The 17994-nt window shown below is 38.1% G+C and overlaps 2 protein-coding genes across 2 annotated transcripts; both read left to right on the top strand.

Annotated features, from left to right (window-relative positions):
- The first annotated feature begins 3862 nt into the window (after window positions 1–3862).
- Window positions 3863–5512, top strand: LOC127371107 (troponin I, slow skeletal muscle-like). Its single transcript, XM_051413723.1, has 5 exons — window positions 3863–3969; window positions 4064–4195; window positions 4330–4419; window positions 4644–4820; window positions 5222–5512. Exons 1-5 carry the CDS (start codon window positions 3961–3963, stop codon window positions 5324–5326), a joined length of 513 nt encoding a protein of 170 aa, XP_051269683.1. The 5' UTR covers window positions 3863–3960; the 3' UTR covers window positions 5327–5512.
- Window positions 5513–9608: 4096 nt separating this feature from the next.
- Window positions 9609–17731, top strand: LOC127371935 (troponin T, slow skeletal muscle-like). Its single transcript, XM_051415173.1, has 13 exons — window positions 9609–9681; window positions 10024–10031; window positions 11432–11558; window positions 12380–12403; window positions 12545–12566; window positions 12659–12722; window positions 12831–12947; window positions 13077–13154; window positions 13284–13385; window positions 13476–13585; window positions 13740–13830; window positions 14980–15020; window positions 16928–17731. Exons 1-13 carry the CDS (start codon window positions 9609–9611, stop codon window positions 16965–16967), a joined length of 897 nt encoding a protein of 298 aa, XP_051271133.1. The 3' UTR covers window positions 16968–17731.
- The last annotated feature ends 263 nt before the right edge of the window (window positions 17732–17994 follow it).

Here is a 17994-nt window from a genome sequence, read left to right as displayed (position 1 = left end):
AATCAACTGTCTTAGTAAGTTAAACCAAACTGGTCGATTAACCAATTACTCTGTCAACAGAAGATTAAATGGCAATCTTTTCAAACAATGCTAAGAAATCATAAGTCCCACTTCACAAACACAATAGTTAATTTAATAAAGAGAAATAAGATACATAACAACAGTAGCCCAACATTATCCACACAGCTTTGGCAGCATGAAACTGAAACTTATTTAACAAACTGAAATTACATACATAAAATACAACATCATAAAATAACTACTGTAAATCCCGTCGCTTCAGATAATGGTCCAACAGGGGAATTTGTAGTGTTGATAAAAGATGCCTGTTAGTATTTGCTGGACATCTGACAGAAAAGTGGCAGTCAAACTACCAGCTGCTATCGCAACAGAAACCAACGGCTGGAGGCAGAACAAAAGCTATTCTAGAGTCTCAAGGAGCTCAAACAACTTACTAAAAGACACTTTTGAGTTTGTTTCCCCTTTAATTTGTCACACATCAGTATGGAACCAGTTTCTTTTTCCATTTGGTTCATCACTTTTCTACAATCTCAGTCCTATCTTTTACAGAGTCGCTGAGGAAGTAACTGGCACACACTGTTAAAATATTAAAACGCAACAGCATCAAAAGCGAACCAAACCCTTAAAAACCAGCCCAGTGTTGCCAATGTAGCGACTGTATGTGGCTACTTATGAAAGGATTTAATGATTATATGTAAAAGAGATCCAAGAGACTTATCCAAATTATAGCTGCAACTAATTATTATTTTCTGTTGATTATGAATAATTATTTGTCTTGCAGGACCTTTTTGTAAAGGATTGTTTTTAGAGTAATTACATAGCCTACAAAAATGTAAAACAAAAATTGGAAAAATGACCATTTACATTAACATTCACATTTTAGATACTGTCAAACCTGTCTTATGGAATTATTGCTTAAAATAAAATACTGAAATTATGAATCAATTATCAAAATAGTTGTGAATTTATTTTCTGTGGATGAACTAATCATTTGCAAGGTTGTTGACAATTTCAAGAACCCTTTAATGACTTTAAGAAAAAGCCGCCTAGCAACAAAGCCAGTGACCTTTATACGTTTCCTTGAAGAGAGTCATTAATATTGCAATCCTTTTACTTGTTCTGGTTTCATTTATGGACAAATTTAGGCTTTTGTTCATTTGTATTTCCCCAAAATTAACAATAGGTTAAAGCAGCGAGAGTCCACTGCTTTCCATTTTTAGCCATGTCTCTGTGGATGTCAATGTCAGCGTCTCCGTCTGTCGGTCCACTGCTTTGGTTTGAGATCAAAGCTGCTGTGTCACTAAGAAGTGTAACTCTGAATGTGACCGACTTTCAAACGGGACTTCTAAGTTCACGCCACTGCTGTACAAGCCGAAGACAATTAAATCACTAATATAAACCAGACGTATGATTTTGTGGATTAATTAAAGGACTTACTGTCCTTGCATGAGTGAACTGAGCACTTAGAAGGGTGTTCACACAGACACATTCATCCGTGTTACAGTTTGCTATGCACACAAGCCCCAATCCCCAAAGCATGCACACATACACACAGGCTGGGACCCAGTATCAAAGACTGGCAGCATCACCTGGTGCTGCAATTTGTCTATGTTTAGTTGGTAGGCCTTAGCTAAATGTATACGGGAAACAGCATTCCTGCCTTAAAACCACGGATTAGCATTGTCTGCAGCTATTATCCTAATCAGACCAAGGGGGCCCTGCAGTCTGGGACAGGGCATCTCTCCAGCATCGCTCTCTCAGTAGCCAAAGAAAATATCAGAACATTATCTACAGTAACAAGATAAACTGTTTGGCTATGACTGCTAGAAGGTTGCTTCAGCGTGGAAAGAAATAAGTGTAACCTGAACTTTCCGTACATAGAGTGGCTATTTGTCAGGATGTACGAGAGCTTTAAATAGTTGGAGAGAGAAAAAACGATTAACAACTGAGTGAAAGTCAATAGGGATGCTGTTTATCCCACGCTGGCACACCGAAAGATTCACACACATTATTATAAAAGAAGCAGAGAGCAGTGATCTGTCAACACAACACGAGCATCACAATCACTGTTACCCTGTGACCACCCCCTCTCATAGTGTCTGTGTAGGTGTGTAGGTGTGTGTGTGTGTGTGTGTGTGTGTGTGTGTGTGTGTGTGTGTGTGTGTGTGTGTGTGTGTGTTTCTATTTAAGTCTCCTTGTGAAAGAGAGGAGGGACAAAGGGGAGCAGGAGATAAATATTCTAGTGTGTTCTTCTCTCCATCACTTTGTGTCTGTCTGTATCCACAGTATCAACGCAGAAAGGTAAGGCCATTAATTTTACTTTGGATTTGATTAATTAGATAAGATATTAAATAACAACACCGGTATTTGGATACAAAATAATCGAAACTCACAATGAAGTTGTTTTGTCTCACCAACAGTCCAAAACCTAAAGACAAATATTCACGTTTGATGTAATTTTTTAAATCACATGTCTAAATCACAGTTAATTTTGTATAACATCACATTATCACAAGTAATTCAACTGTAGAACCATGAATAGACAATATGGATAAAATCTTCCATCAAAAGTATTATATATTATATATTGATATATATTGTGATAATAGTGATAATAACTAATAATCAAACAGAAATGTCTCTTTTTGGCTAAACTAGTGAATTAAATATATACAATCAAGGTACAAAATATATATAAAAAGATAATATGGTCAAATCTAATGTTGAAATGACTAGTCGATCGACAGAAAACGAATCAGCAACTATTTTCATGATCAATTAATCAATAAAGTAATTTTCAAGCAAAAAAACAAAACAAAACCCAAAACCTAATTGCAGCCTTTAAATTTTGGGTAATATGCTGCTTTTCTTTTTCTTGTGTGGTAGTAAAGCTAATATCTTTATCATGAAATGTTGCTCAGACAAAAACAAGCTGTTTGATATCTTGTAGACCAAAATTGGCCATCAAACAAAAGGATATGATAAAAGAAAATATACGTCAACTTGGCATTCTTAATTCGGTCAGTACTGTTCTGAGAATTGGGGGCTCTGTCTATATTTGTGTCTTTATCCAGTGGAGAAGTGGGGGTGAAAGCAGGAAATGTTATCTATTTGGAATAGTTGCAATGTTGGGGCCTTGCATGCTTCTCCGTGTCTGCCAACACTTTGGTTTCTGGCAGATGAGTGCGTGCTATCAGCACTGGGAGGTGACGGGATGATTTGGTCCAGCAGACCTTTCTACAAACTATGACATAAAGTGCCCGATAACCAAAACAAAACAAAAAAGGTTGGCCATGTGAAAAGTCACATCCGTTCATAGTTTAAAATGTAATTCACAAATCATTGCCAAAGAATTATAAAACAAAGGTTTAACACTAGATTTAGACTTTAACAGATCAATTTGTCTCTATATATACTGTAAATTTCCATTCTTGTAACACTATACGGTCGACTGTAATAGCATGTAACTATAGTGGAAAACACGGTTAAGACCCATTGGGGCACTCGACCCAAGTGGTCCCCATGGTTGAGCACTTCAGAGGCAAAAGGTTTTATTTTTGTCTTCCAGGGGGAATTGAAATAGCCAAGATGCCTGAGAAAGCGTAAGTGTATTGTGTTTCTGTTATTGTTTCCATTTCCAAATCAGAGTATCAGTTTCATACAGCCAATGGGATTCCTCTGTAGAAACACATACATGAAATGTAAAATAGCAACTATAAGAGACAATTCATTGTTTTTTTTTTCCTTATCTGCAACTGAATGCTAATGCTTCATTTCCATGTCTTTTGTGTCCTCTCTTTATTTTCTACCCACAGACCGGAGGTAAGACGTCTAATAATTTATCATACCCGTATTATCATCGGGAAACTGAAATGTCACACTAAGAAAAAATTCTTCTTTTTGCAGAGAAAATCTAAAATCTCAGCCTCTCGCAAGCTCATGTTGAAGGTGAGTCCTCAGTTCCATTTGCATAGACTGGATTGTCAGCCAGAAAGATAGTTAAACAAACGGTTAAATGTACCTTGTGTGTGTGGTATTTCAGAGCTTGATGGTCGCCATGGCCAAGGAGGGGCTGGAGCAGGAGCTGGAAGAAAAAGAGGAACAGAAGTCCAAATACCTGGAAGAAAAATCTCCTCCTATACAGACCAGTGGCATGTCCTTGGTAGAGCTAAAGGTGTCATTTTACATTTACCACAGACGGTCATACTAAACCTAAAACTCTTTATTTATTCTCATTGAAATAATGTTGCTAAATTTCACTAAAATTGTGATCAAATTAACATGAAATTCCTCTCATTTTCTACACAGACGTTATGTGAAGAGCTGCATGCCAAAATAGACGTGGTGGACGAGGAGCGGTACGATATTGAAGCCAAAGTCTCGCACAACAACAGAGAGGTAATTGAACACTAGTTGAAAAAGATGACAATGAACATCATTAATCATTTCAACATCAACAACAAAGAGATAACGCACGTCTCGAAGCTGCAACACTACACTGATGAAATCCAACAAGTACAGTGTGTTTGGATTACCTTTAAATTAACAGATTATACAATAGGGCCCTTAATATTGTTGGTGACAAATGACCCAAATTAACTTCCTCTCCACTGTCTTCACAGATCAAAGACCTGAACATCAAGGTACTGGACCTGCGAGGGAAGTTCAAGAGACCCAACCTGAGAAGGGTGAGGGTCTCTGCTGATGCCATCCTGCGCTCACTGCTGGGCTCCAAACACAAGGTCTCTTTGGATCTGCGGGCTAATCTTAAATCAGTCAAGAAGGAGGACACAGAAAAGGTGGGTTCGGGGAAAAATAAAAAATAAATAAGCTAATGAGATGCTTTTGGCCGCAAGACAATGACACAGTCCTGATTTATTCCCACACAAGGTGCAGCTGTGACAGATTGTCTCCATGGTGACAATTTATTTAAGCCTTTGGCTGATGTCTACACCGGGGGTGACTGCCAAAGTGTGAAACTGATTAATCAGCTTTCTTAGCCGGCCAAAAGTAAAAGAAACCACTGGTGCAAGGGACAAGATATTAGATTATGTTTAAAAAAGACTCCCAAATACCAATAGTGATTCTGCTTTATAGAGCTGGCTGAAAATATCAACATCTGATGGAATCATTTTAGACATACACACACAAATTGCATACATTTAAATGTATTCGTACCTCTGTGATTTCTTCTCTGCAGGAGAAGACGGCGGAGGTGAGTGATTGGAGGAAGAATGTGGAAGCCATGTCGGGCATGGAGGGCCGCAAGAAGATGTTTGATGCAGCAGCGGGCCCCAACCAGTAAATGGATGCTATTAAAGAAAAGGCAGGCTTTTTATGATACGTCCAATACCTTCACTTAACAGCACTGAACATACAGAAACTCTCCAGTACTTCACATGGTCACAGAGGTTATCTAATCTGTACAGTCCCCACATTTCTGTGTGTTTTGTTTCATTATCACTGAAATAAACACAGCATATGCAGTCTCTTTTTTGTGTCTTTGTTTTTTTTTGAAAGAAGGAACATTTTGTATTCACACACACATCAATCAGCTGTTCGGGTGTAATGTCAGTGGATTTAGGATATTGTTTTCATGGACGTGTAGTTTAGTGGACCAAAAATACAGCTTTATTTTGGGGGGGGGTTCAAGATCTAATCAAAGTCAGATGACTCAAAAGTCGCAGTCAGTGGAATAACATGCATCATGATGACCCAATATTCACCAAAATACAAGACATAATCAGCAACAACTGAGGCTATAATTCAAAATGATTGAAATCAACAGCATGGAAACTAAAAATGCCTCCACCACACCCAAAAACACACAAAGGCTAAGCTCATAGTGCAAAGAATGAATTCACAATTACTACCAATGAGGAAGACAGAGAGCAGCAGAGGATAACAACAGCAGGAGAGACACTGAAGACAGACAGACCAGCTTGCAGCAGTATATACCTGCTGCATGGTGAAGGGAAGCAGTGATACCTGCATCCCTGCGGGGAATGAAGCAGGAAGGAAACTCCTGCGTGAAGCTCTCTCTGTGGCAGATAGAGTTATTATCTCCACAAATCCTTCCTGAAAACAACATGACGGGACTGTTGGGAACTTAGCTTCGTCCTGAAACGCTAAATGTTCAATGGGCAGGGCATCAAACAGTTAAACAGACCGCTTCACTGTGAAGGGTGTGTTTGATTTGTTCTACAACGAGCCGAGCATGTATCATTATCTCTTATAGTTTACTACTGAATTTAAATGATTAATACAGAGCTAAGAACTAAGAAACAACAAACAAATTAATATATAGAAATATCAATATTGATAGAATGAATTAAGTTGGGTGGGGTTCAGGATGAATTTGAACACATCCCCAGTATTTAACATCCTAGCTACAACCCTGTATATTCCTATTTAGGTTTTAAATAAATGCAATGTTTAAATTACAACAAAACTTTCTCATTTGATACAGTCCTTCCCAGAGGCCCAAATGAATTATGTTTATATCTATAAAATATAACTATAATTAAGTTCTTTTTAGTCCTCTCAACAGACCAAAACCCAGAAATGTGCAATATAATATAAAAAAATGCTCACGTTTGATAAGATGTAACCAGCAAATGATTAAAACAATTATCAAAATAGTTGATAATTTAATTTTAACTATTCATTTCTGTCCATCCAGTGGTTGATTCAGCTTACTGTTTCAGCTCTAGTATAGAATAATTGAGTGTAACTATCATGCCTCTACAACAATTATTAATTATTATTCTAAATTAATACTTTCGAATCTGATCCTGAATACAGAAAGATCCCCAGAGATGACCTACACAGAGTACATAAATATACTATCAATAGTACAAACACAAGCTTTGGGTGCATCTAATCCAGTTCCATTTCCTGCCACAAGGTGGCAGTATTAGCTCATGGTCAGTTTACTGAGAAAGATTTCCAACCAACAGGTTTCCGCCTAAAGATAAAAAACAGCTATAAACAACACAGTGCTTATTGAGAAAGGAGCATAATAAAGGAATCTATTATTGATTCTGAGTTGAATGAGGGACTGGTGCCATCTCAGGGTTAAACAGTATTAGGAAACCTAAGTGCTGTCTGTTGTTTGTTTTAGTTCACTCAGGTGCCAGATGGGTGGGGTTTGCAACGATACAATCAGGAGGAGAAAGTTTATGCAACCAAACTATAGTACTGCAGGCTGTCTGACTTCATAACGAAGACTTACAGATTGTGTTGCGTCCCCTCTCAATGGATATTAAAGTAACACAAAGTTTAAACATTCAAACACGAAAGTTTTATTATGGGATTCAATCTAACTTCTATCATAAAATTGTATACATTTCCTGCCTATGAATGGCCTCTCTGTGGAGTATTTTTATGTTTGTGCCATTGTTCAGTGAGCTCACTGATTCGAATAATCTGTTCTGTGCATCTGTCAGCCAGATGATATCTAGTTTTTCATCCTGTAAAAGAAAAGATGTGCCAAACTGCTGATTTATAAATCTAGAAAATAAAAATAAAAATGTATCTGGGTTATGAACTCTCTCCTCCTAACATGCATCAAAGAGGACTCCTTATGTTCAAACACTGCAGGCTTTGTGGAGCAAAACAAACCAAAAACATGTCAGTTTTGTCATGCATGTAAACAACTGCAGGACAAAACACAGCTCAAATGTTTAAGACAAAATTTGTTTAAAAAGAAAAACCCACAAAGAGGTGACAAAAAAACACAACACTTTCTGTGTATTCTCAATGTACAAGATGAACTTTAGCTCAGACAATATTTACCCCAAAACAAGACTTTTGACTTCAAATTGAACTCAGATAGAAATAGAAACAAGAGAAACAACTGTCTACTAACTAGTGCAAATTTAATGTCTGCAGGTATACTCTGTAGCATCACTGAGCCGATCAGGGAATTACATCTACATTAAACCATCCAAAGCACACAATACATTACAATGTACAGGGTCTGACAAAGAACATCGATTATTCTGACTATACCCGGACACACACACACACACACACACACACACACACACACACACACACACACACACACACACACACACATATATACATACAACTTGTAATATTTAGCACTATAAAGTCTGTATTAAGATAATTATTATTGCTTTTGTTTTGTTTTTTGAATAGTTTCTAAATGTTTCAGAAAATAAAAATGAATGTACAAATGCCAAATTTCTACAATCCTGTAGCTTCGCTATTTGCTATTCACTTATTAATATTCTAATAAAGCTGTTAAGCGCCAAAGAGCGCCCGAGAGCTAAATTTATCACTGTGGTGGAGTTGGCAATATAGTAAATCTCCAGTGCATAGCAATGCACTGCTGCCAATAGATCAGTATTTTATCATATGAACTCCAGCTGTCTGGTCTAGTATCTAATAAACAAAATCGAGGATTTAGGTATATATCTTGATACATGCACAAGGATGAAGTATTAACAACAGATTTCTGAGGACTTTACCTGAAAAACTGATTTGACAGAAAAATCAGTCAAGTCTTATTTAACGCAATTAAATCCTTCAGTATAGCAATAATTAAGAAACGTATTAAAACACAATAGAATTTTTTACTGGGACTATTGACTGGTCTCAATTATGTAAAAACAATAAGAAAATAGGTTTAAATGGAAAATACTTAAGAGATCTGAAACAAACGTATCACTGACTTGCATTTAGCCACTGAAGACTTGCCTGATGTGACTTGACTTTGATTAGCCCGCATGGACTTAGTTTGGGATTTGAGTTGAATTTATCTCGGCTATCTTGAGACTTGAACTTTCCCAAGAAGACTTCCAAACAGCGTCAACAAATCTGTAAACAGAACCAGAGTTGAGGTGAAAGGGAGAACTCCATTCAACAAGCCCCACAAACAGAGTTACATTTTGGCTTCGGTTCACAGGAGACATCTGTTGAATCAGAGTCCCGACTGTGTGGTCAGATTCAAAATTAACAGCAAACACTGGGAGTATCAAAAGACTTGGCATGGCCACAAAGGGTGTTGTTGATAACACGTTATTGCATGTGAGGACTGAGGGCAAGATTAAAGGCGAGGTGTAGGAGACGGTACTGGGAGGTGAAGGGAGTGAGTTTTATTGTACTAATTTCGTTGGCAACCTGCTATGGGAATAATGCTCAGTGATTTTATTGTATAACACACCCAGTTTAGGGAATACATGTCTGTTATACAGTCAAATATGTGTGATAAATGTGGTGTTGACCAGCAGAATCACAACGAGTAGTAACAGTAAATGACGTGAGCTTGAGCCGTCTCTTTGTGTATTTGTGTGCACACAGGTGTGGCTCTACAAGGATTATTTCCAACATTCTTCACGTCTACCAGACCTGAGATACTGAAACCTTTTGGGGGCAATAATCCCGTGTTGTTCGGGTCTTGGTTTTGCTGTGTAAAAATAGACAATGCAAGTCCACAGAGAATGCATGTTTTCCCATTCTGGTTAATGCCATCTGCCATCTGTTTGCAGGTATGTGCCCACCCATTGTAGATATGGGCAGCTAGCCGCCATGTGATCCACTACTGGGTTTAAAAGCTTATGGCCCACAGAGAAGGGCACAGAATACAATTCCCCATTGAGCACAGTCTGAAGCGCACATCACACTCTCTAGGTAAGTCTGTGTGCTCCTCTTATATGTTTTTAAACAGAGCTTGTTTTATTTGATCAAATGTATTATCCCATGTTGCATGCATTTTAAGACATGTGGGTTCAATTTGGCTTTATTATATAACTTCAGGCAGTTGTTGATGCAATGTCACTCACTACGCACCCTTGAATTGGACTTACTCGTGCAGGTGTTGCATCCTGACCATGTCAGACACAGAAGAAGGCACATATGAGTAAGTGAATTGATCATTTCTGTAGGAGGGAGAGTGGTGATAACAAAGTGATGCCAGCACAGATGAAACCAATTGTAACAAAATGTTTGTGGTGTGTTTTCTTCTTCTTTCAGGGGACAACGTAAGTCAAGTTTGTCAGTTCACACATTTGGGCAACATGAGTCTTGTGAGTGTAGTTACTAGGCTGCAGATTCAGACAGCTGCTTGTTGTCAGTGAGAAATTCTGCCATTTGGCTGGACGCTACACTGCTGCTTCACAAAATCAAAAATAATGCATGAATATCGTGACTATGCTGCATGCATACGTATCAGAAATGCTTATATGTTATAGCTGATCTCTGCTTTTTACTCCTCTCTGTGTGTACGGTGTGAAAAGAAGACGAGGATATTGTTGGTATGTACTTTAATACAAACAATATCTATAAAACAATGTAAAACTTTGCTTCCTAATGCATCAATTCCAAGGCTGCTTGTATTTTTGCTGACGCTTTGTTACCTGCTTTACACACTTGAGCCTTGCATTTAAACATTCTAAGTTACTTAACACGCCGCATCTGCTAAGCTGCTGGCTTCACCACACAGCATACTGTATTTTTGGCATGTTGGTGCCACTGTAGAGGCAGCTGCTGTCCTTGAGCTCTACTACAAGAGTGACCTCTGTACTCTTAGTCAGTCCTGTCTGTCTGAGGCTAGGATAGTTCACCTTCTATGAACATCCCAGTGGATCTGTCCTTCCAACTCAAATGGTGCAATGGGTCGCCATCAAAGAGATAAAGGGTCGTACCCCTATTTCTGTCTGCTTTGGGAGGCTGTCTATGGGGGCCTATGTACAGCCCTGTTGTCCAAGAGACTAAGCAGCACCTGTCTCCCTCTATGTGGAGTAGAGTCGCTGATTGAGAGCAATGTAGGTCAGCTTATGTTCTCAATAGAGTACCTTAGGGAAGATAGCGGGAAAGGCACAATGCCCACTTTCATTTTTATGCCTGTTGGAGGTCCTCTAAATGCAGGTCGGCTTACGTTCTTTGCAGAGGAAAGAGGTTGAGTTACCCTCTGTGGCTGAAGGGACTCCGGCTAAAGACTTGGCATCACTGTTTCCCACAGAGGCCCAATGAGCAGTGTTGGAAACAAAAAACACAGAACCTTATGCACTTTGCAAACAGTGCAAACGCTAAATGCAACTGTGGGAAAGCTGAATTAGTATACCTTATTTATTTTGATTTGATTTATTTTTTGATAAACCCTTTTTTTTAAGGATATCATTACAGCTTAATTCAAAAAATGAACATTTAAATGCAAGAGTTTTATTTTTGCCAATAATGCCATACTTAGGGAATCGGTAGACAAAATATTCCCTAAGTAAAGGTTATAAAGGAAATGGCAGGTGGAATAATATGAGAAAATGTACAAGTAAGAATATAAGAAAATGCTTTGTACAAATATATTCTTTATAAAACATTGAGTCGGTTTTAAAGGCACTGTCAAAAATACATGTAGATTGCAAAAGTAATGTTGATCTAAAAGCTGTGTGAGATTGTCATTGTTTGCTTGCTTTGCACAGAAGAGGAGGAAGAGGTAGAAGAGGTAGCAGAGGAGGAGGAGGAGGAGGAGGAGGAGGAAGTGGAAGAGGTGGTAGAGGAGGAGGAGGAAGGTAGTAGCGCTTATGCTAATATTTATTTGCATGTAAGATCTTTTTTTTAACACACTGTTGGCAACAATGTAGAGTCATTGTTAGAGTACAGGTACAAAATAAACATATCTATGTCCAAGTAAAACCACATTTCTCCAAAACCTCAACTGAATGTTTTTCATTTAGGTTTATCAACCCAACCAACTAACAGGATCAGGGATAACTAAGAATTGCATTTATGTGGCCAAGAGGAATGTTGCCTTTCTCTGTGTCTTATGTTATATAATATTACTCGGACACCCTTTAACGGATGAACCATAAGTGAATAATAGAATGACTCACTAATGACTAAAAGAAGAAAGCATTTACCATGACAGGTTTACATTCTCTTTGTGTCTGGGCAGGGACCCAGGTGTGGAGACAACATATGTTATCTGTGATGATAATCTAAAGTCTTCTCTAAACACGCCCGCATACCTGTCCATCAGCACTGACAGGAGAGGGTCAGCTATCTCACCTCAGTCAGCTGCTATGTGTCTGAAAAAACACATATTTACACATTTAATACCTTGGACATTTAAGAGTAAAAAACTAAACTTTAATACATCTTTTTCTCCAAAACATTTCTAAGTCTCTAAGATTCAGGCTATTAGTTATGAAAAACCCTTGAAATCTGTCAATACTAAGATACTGGCCAACAATAATGGCTTAAATCAACCAGATATATCTTTTAAAGACTTAATCTTACTGAGAATCACCTGTAACACCAGTGTTATCATTATCTACCTGTCAGTCTCTGCACCTCTCAATGTTGACTTTACACTGACCCTCTCATCTTTCAGCAGATGCAGAGGAAAATGAAGGAGGTATGGACAGGTTGTTTATGAAGCCCAGAGGCTATGTGTGTGATGGAGGAAAAATCTTGCGCTGTGGGTTTATTTTCTTAATAAGTCACCTCATAAACTAAGGCTTTTACTTTTCTCTTCTTTTTTATTATTGATTCACAGAAGAGGCAAAGCCCAAGGGAAAGTAAGAGCTGAGAAAAATATTAAAATTTAAACACAGTTCTCCATGAGGGACATACTAAGATGAAACGATTTTAATTTTTCCACCCTCCTTAGGCCTGGTTTTCTGCCCGGCTTGGCAGCTCCCAAAATCCCAGAGGGAGAAAGAGTGGACTTTGACGTGAGTTCATCTCGTTACTGATCAAAGTTACAACTGCAAACTGTCTTTTGCTCAGATTGTTGGATAACTTCTCAGCTCACACAGTTCCAATTATCGCTATAATTTCAGGACATTCATAGAAAACGAATGGAAAAGGACCTGACGGAGCTCCACACTCTGATTGAAGCTCACTTTGAGAAGCGTAAGAAGGAAGAAGAAGAGCTTCTTAGCCTCACAGATCGCATTGTATGTTCATATCTTATTCTTCTACTGCAATATATCTTGTGTTTAATCTTCAATATTACCCAATTGTAAAATTAAGTGTCCTCTTTTGACATCTTGAGTTTACAGGATATGTTCTTTTTCGTTCCTCAGGAGAAACGCAGGTCAGAAAGAGCAGAGCAGATAAAGATCAGGGCAGAGAGAGAAAAAGAACGGCAGAACAAAGTGGCTGTACGTATACTTCAACAAATAACACACAGATCATGACTGTGAGACAGAGATGTCTATCTATCTATTAATGTGTCACTCATCAAAATACTGCAGATGAATGATTAAAGTTACCATATTCTTTACCACCAGGAAGAGAAAGCCAGAAAAGAAGATGAAGAAGCAAAGAAGAAAGCAGACGATGATGCCAGGAAGAAGATGATTCTGTCCAACTTGAGTTTCACTGGATATAAGGTGATGAAATTCTTTATTTTTTACAATGTCATAGACTGATAACCACATAGTGTATAAGCACATCACCACATGTGTCCTCTTTCTGACCAGCAGACGCAGACTGGGCCAAAAAGACAGACAGAAAGAGAAAAGAAGAAGAAGATCCTAAATGACAGACGCAAAGAGTTAAATGTTGATCAAATGAGAGAGGACCAACTCAGGTAAAATATAACACAGCGACAAAAATGTTTCTTCTCTTCCAATTCATTCTAGATACCAATTCCATTATCAATTTGAGGTACAAAATAACCCAACCAATTGTTATTATTCATCATGTGAGCACAATGAAATGCTTCCTTGTCAATACTGATACAGGGAAAAAGCTAAGGAACTGTGGGAGTGGATTCGCCAGCTGGAGGCGGAGAAATATGAACTTCAGTATAAGCATGCAAACCAGAAGTATGAGGTCAGATATCATTCATAAATTCTTGTAGTGTCACCACAATCATGTACATGTACATCAACTTTGTGTCCTTTGAACAGATTCTAGGACGCAGGCCAAAATATAACAAACTGTGACAGATAGATTTATTAGAACTTACATACATACATATAATATGACAACCACTTTCTCCATTATCATATGTGGAACTCATAAATATAACCAAATATAACTTGGGCCTGTGCTTGATCACTTGTACAGATGTAGTTCTCTAGTAGAAGAAGTATAGAATGATTACAAAAAGAGAAGTTTTTAGACTATTTAGCCAAATTGTTTAAGGGATTAGTTTTAATACCTTTAATCATAAGCCCAAACTGATTTTTTCCTTTATAAATATTATATAAATATTAGAGATGTGCTATAGATGATAGTGATTATAGGTGATTATTATTATTTATTTTTGTTTTTTTTGGGGGCCTTTTTGTTGGCTTTATTGATGAGCTGTAGAGAGACAGGAAAGGTGGGTGTAGAGAGAGGGGACGACACGGGCCACTGCAGCAACTCTGTATATGGGTCGCCAGCTCTACCGACTGAGCTAACCGGGTGCCTATAGGTGATTTAAATATATTGTAACTACCACAATCAAATTGCAGGAATTCCACAAGAATCAAAGGTTGAGACTGCAGTTAGCAAAGCTAGTAGTAGCCCTTTAGCAGGATTAGCTCGATTGTGTTATCCTACTTTTGTTCTCCGTCATGATGGAGTTCAGCTACTGCCTCATTTATGTGGGATCCCAAACTGTTTTACTAACATTGTCATCACATCATTTATTTTTCAATTATAGTGAACAGGTTGAAAACAGTACACTTGCAAAAAATTTTACATAACATTTTTGACCAGAGTCTGTCCCTGACTTACTGAGTGAGTGATGAAGTTCCACCATTGATGTTGGAGTTTTCCCATTGGCTGTCGATCTTTTAAAATGAATGGGATGGACAGCTCTTAATTACATCTTCAGGAGCATAATGAGCATATGGTCCAGCCATATAATAGGTTTCAACTTAGTCTTGTTTAAATGGTAAAAATCCTGATTCAGTTTTGCCCAAATATTTAGTGCATTCTGGTTTTATAGAACAGATGTCAATGAATGTTTAAACAATATATTTTCCACAGGTCACCGTGCTGAGAAACCGAGTCAGTGATCATCAGAAAATGTAAGTCTATTGAGTTATAGATGCTCATATCATGGTACATTTTATTTATTGCCTTCTAACACATGTACAGCATGAAAGCCCGAAGTAGTGTTGCAGTGAATCAAAGCATTTCTTTTGTCATAAGTGTGATATAATATCACTTCTATGTATATCACCTCTGTAATCTGACAGCTAATGTTTATCTATGTAAAAAAAAAGTTTTGGAAAACAGTGTAGACTTTTCATCAAGACAGGTAGAAATACAAAATCATACAAAAAGGCAGATACCATTCAAGTAAGCAATAATCACTTCCCTGTGTAGATGACTGCCCTGATGTTCACCTAGTGACCTCCTCATGTTTCCACCTCCTCCTGTTTCAGCTTCCACTCAGCTTATCTCACTGCAGTGGTCTCTATTTGTTTCCAGCTGCGTCAGTAACATTAGTACATCCAGAGTGCACCCAGCCAAACAGGACTGCACAAACAAAAAGGGTGATGAGAGGTGTTGTGACGAAGGGCAGGCTGGGGTATTTGAACAACATACATGCACTCAGTCTCGGAGGAGAGATGGACTGTAATGGAGGTTCAACAGCTGAGAGATCTCATAACTGCTATGTGATATCATCTTGTTAATGTAGCTCTCAATAACACGGTGACCGGCCCCTGCTGCCATCCAGCTCAATGTTAATCCTTCCTCCTGATCTCATTTAGGCTGTGCTGCAATGGGGGTTCAGGCTCTAAGCAAAACTGTAACAAGGTAATGATAGTGGTTTTCCTGCAGAATATGACATTGACTTTGCAAACCAGGAATATTGTAATACCACCACTGATCATTTCAAACAAGTAGGCTATCCCTTTGAAATAGAGCCTTGATTTATATTGTGCTTTTTTTCAGGTAAACAGCCAACATCACTATGTTGTCCAACATATAACAAACCATAATTTGTCAAAGATATACCTGAAATTGTTCGATTCATGTATTCATGGGTAAGGTACCTCGCTAGCAACAGCAGATAAAGATAGCAGTAAACTATTTGTTTGCAAATCCCCTTCCAACTGCAGACAGCTATGAAAAGCTTTCAGTAGCTACAGTATCTGAGGCCAGCAGCAGCTTTCTGTAGAGCGGTGGTTCCTAACCTGAGGGTCGGGACCACTGGGTGTGTCACAAGATGATTATTTGGGAGGAAAATAAGAACAAACTTAATTCTGAAATACAATATGTTTATTTTTTCTCTAATCTTTGCTTTTTTCTTTTCAAAATCCTTCTCTTCCACCTTGTCGTGCTGCTAAAATTATTGAATATAATTCTGAAAATTCTTATCTGAGAGAGCAATTTACTGACATGCACCCTGTCATGATAGATCACAACAAGTTGATTGCTTTGTGGTAAGGGGTCATAAGCAAGAAAGATTTGGGTTCACAGCTGATGAACTGCATTGGGCTCGAGAGATTCTTACAAAAAAAAGTTTCAGGATGACTGAGCTAACAGATGGTCTGCAGTGATTCCATAAGGGTGCAAGAAAACACCCAATGACCAAATTCTGAAATATGAACATATATTGCTTCAAATAAAAGATTAATGGCAATAGATCCAAATGTTACGACTGTTAAGTCCTGAAGGGCTGTTGTGGTTTTATGCAATGGTGAGCTTTGTCTGAAATGTCCTTTCTGTGCAAGAGTTTGCCTACAATAATTTACATTTCAAATGCAGCTGCAGAGAGTGACTTATATTTGCATCAGTAGAATACATTATTTCTGAAGCTGGAACAAGATCGGTAAGAGCATCAGCCATGTCGCTCAAAATAGAGGAATCCACACAGACATGCTTTTCTCATGGAAGGGAGTATACGAGATTGAGAGTGCATTACAGGTTTGTTAGGTTGTATGCTGGCTTATGTGACAGATCTCACTCTTCACTTTATTCTCAGTACAAAGGGTGCCAGAAGCAAGCGTGGCCTGAGGAAGTAACATCTGACATCAACCGGAGGAATACTGGCAACATTTGACTTCCATGGAATCATTGAGAGTAACATCGACCACATAATAATGTTTTCTCAATACTGAGCATGCAAGAACAAATTACAATACCGAAAATATCATAAGATGCTCTAAAATGTGTTATCAGTTAAATGAAGTGCGTGCAGGAAAGTAGCAGTATAGTGGTCGGTCTCTGATTGCTGACTGATCAGGTGATGTGTTGCAGCTTGTGTTTATTTGACAAGAGGTGTGTAAACCCATTTTAAGACTTTAGCGTCTGAAAGGACAGAAAGATAATAAGATTATTCTATAGGTCCTATAATTCATTTTTTAACAGTACTAAAAGTGAAGTTGTGTATACACGTTTGTGGTTGGAATTAATTAAAAATACTTTATTTAACAAAACAAAAATAGCATCCTCTTTCTTTTAAGTCTTTGGTTCCTTCACTTGTGGGAACCTTTAAGATGAGCACTAACGCTGTTGTAATTGTAACACAGTCACACCTCCTTTAATGAGGTTACAGTGCTTGTCAAAACCAAAGTGTAGTTTACTTTGGCCAGCCAGGTGTTATGATTGGCAAATTCAGTTATTTTCATTTTGTATTGACAGTTTTTTTTTATATTAAACATCCAGGCAGGCTTGACATGTGCCAACAGTACTACAAATACATCAATCTATCAGTGTAAAATGAAATGAGTATGAAAAAAGATTAGCTGTGCCCAAGGCCTAATAAATCTAAATATTGCTCCCAGAATTCCCTCATGACTGTTGGGTGTATTATGTATTATGTGATTTGAACAAAAGTTCAATTCGGGTCAACAATTCCATAATGCAACAGCAGGGTGCAACAACTGCTGCAGTGTCTGCTCTTAACAGTTTGCTGTTAAGCTTTAGAAAATAAATTGTAAGGGTGGAGTAAACATAATTGGAAAGATGCTCATCTGCCCAGAAGCATTTCAATGTGCGGCCAAAATCTAGAGGGGTGTGACAAGACATGAGTGTGGTTAGACAAAACTC

Source organism: Dicentrarchus labrax, unplaced genomic scaffold (genome assembly GCF_905237075.1).
Source record: "Dicentrarchus labrax unplaced genomic scaffold, dlabrax2021, whole genome shotgun sequence".
Classification (NCBI taxonomy): domain Eukaryota; kingdom Metazoa; phylum Chordata; class Actinopteri; family Moronidae; genus Dicentrarchus; species Dicentrarchus labrax.
This window is presented reverse-complemented; position numbering and strand designations above follow the sequence as displayed.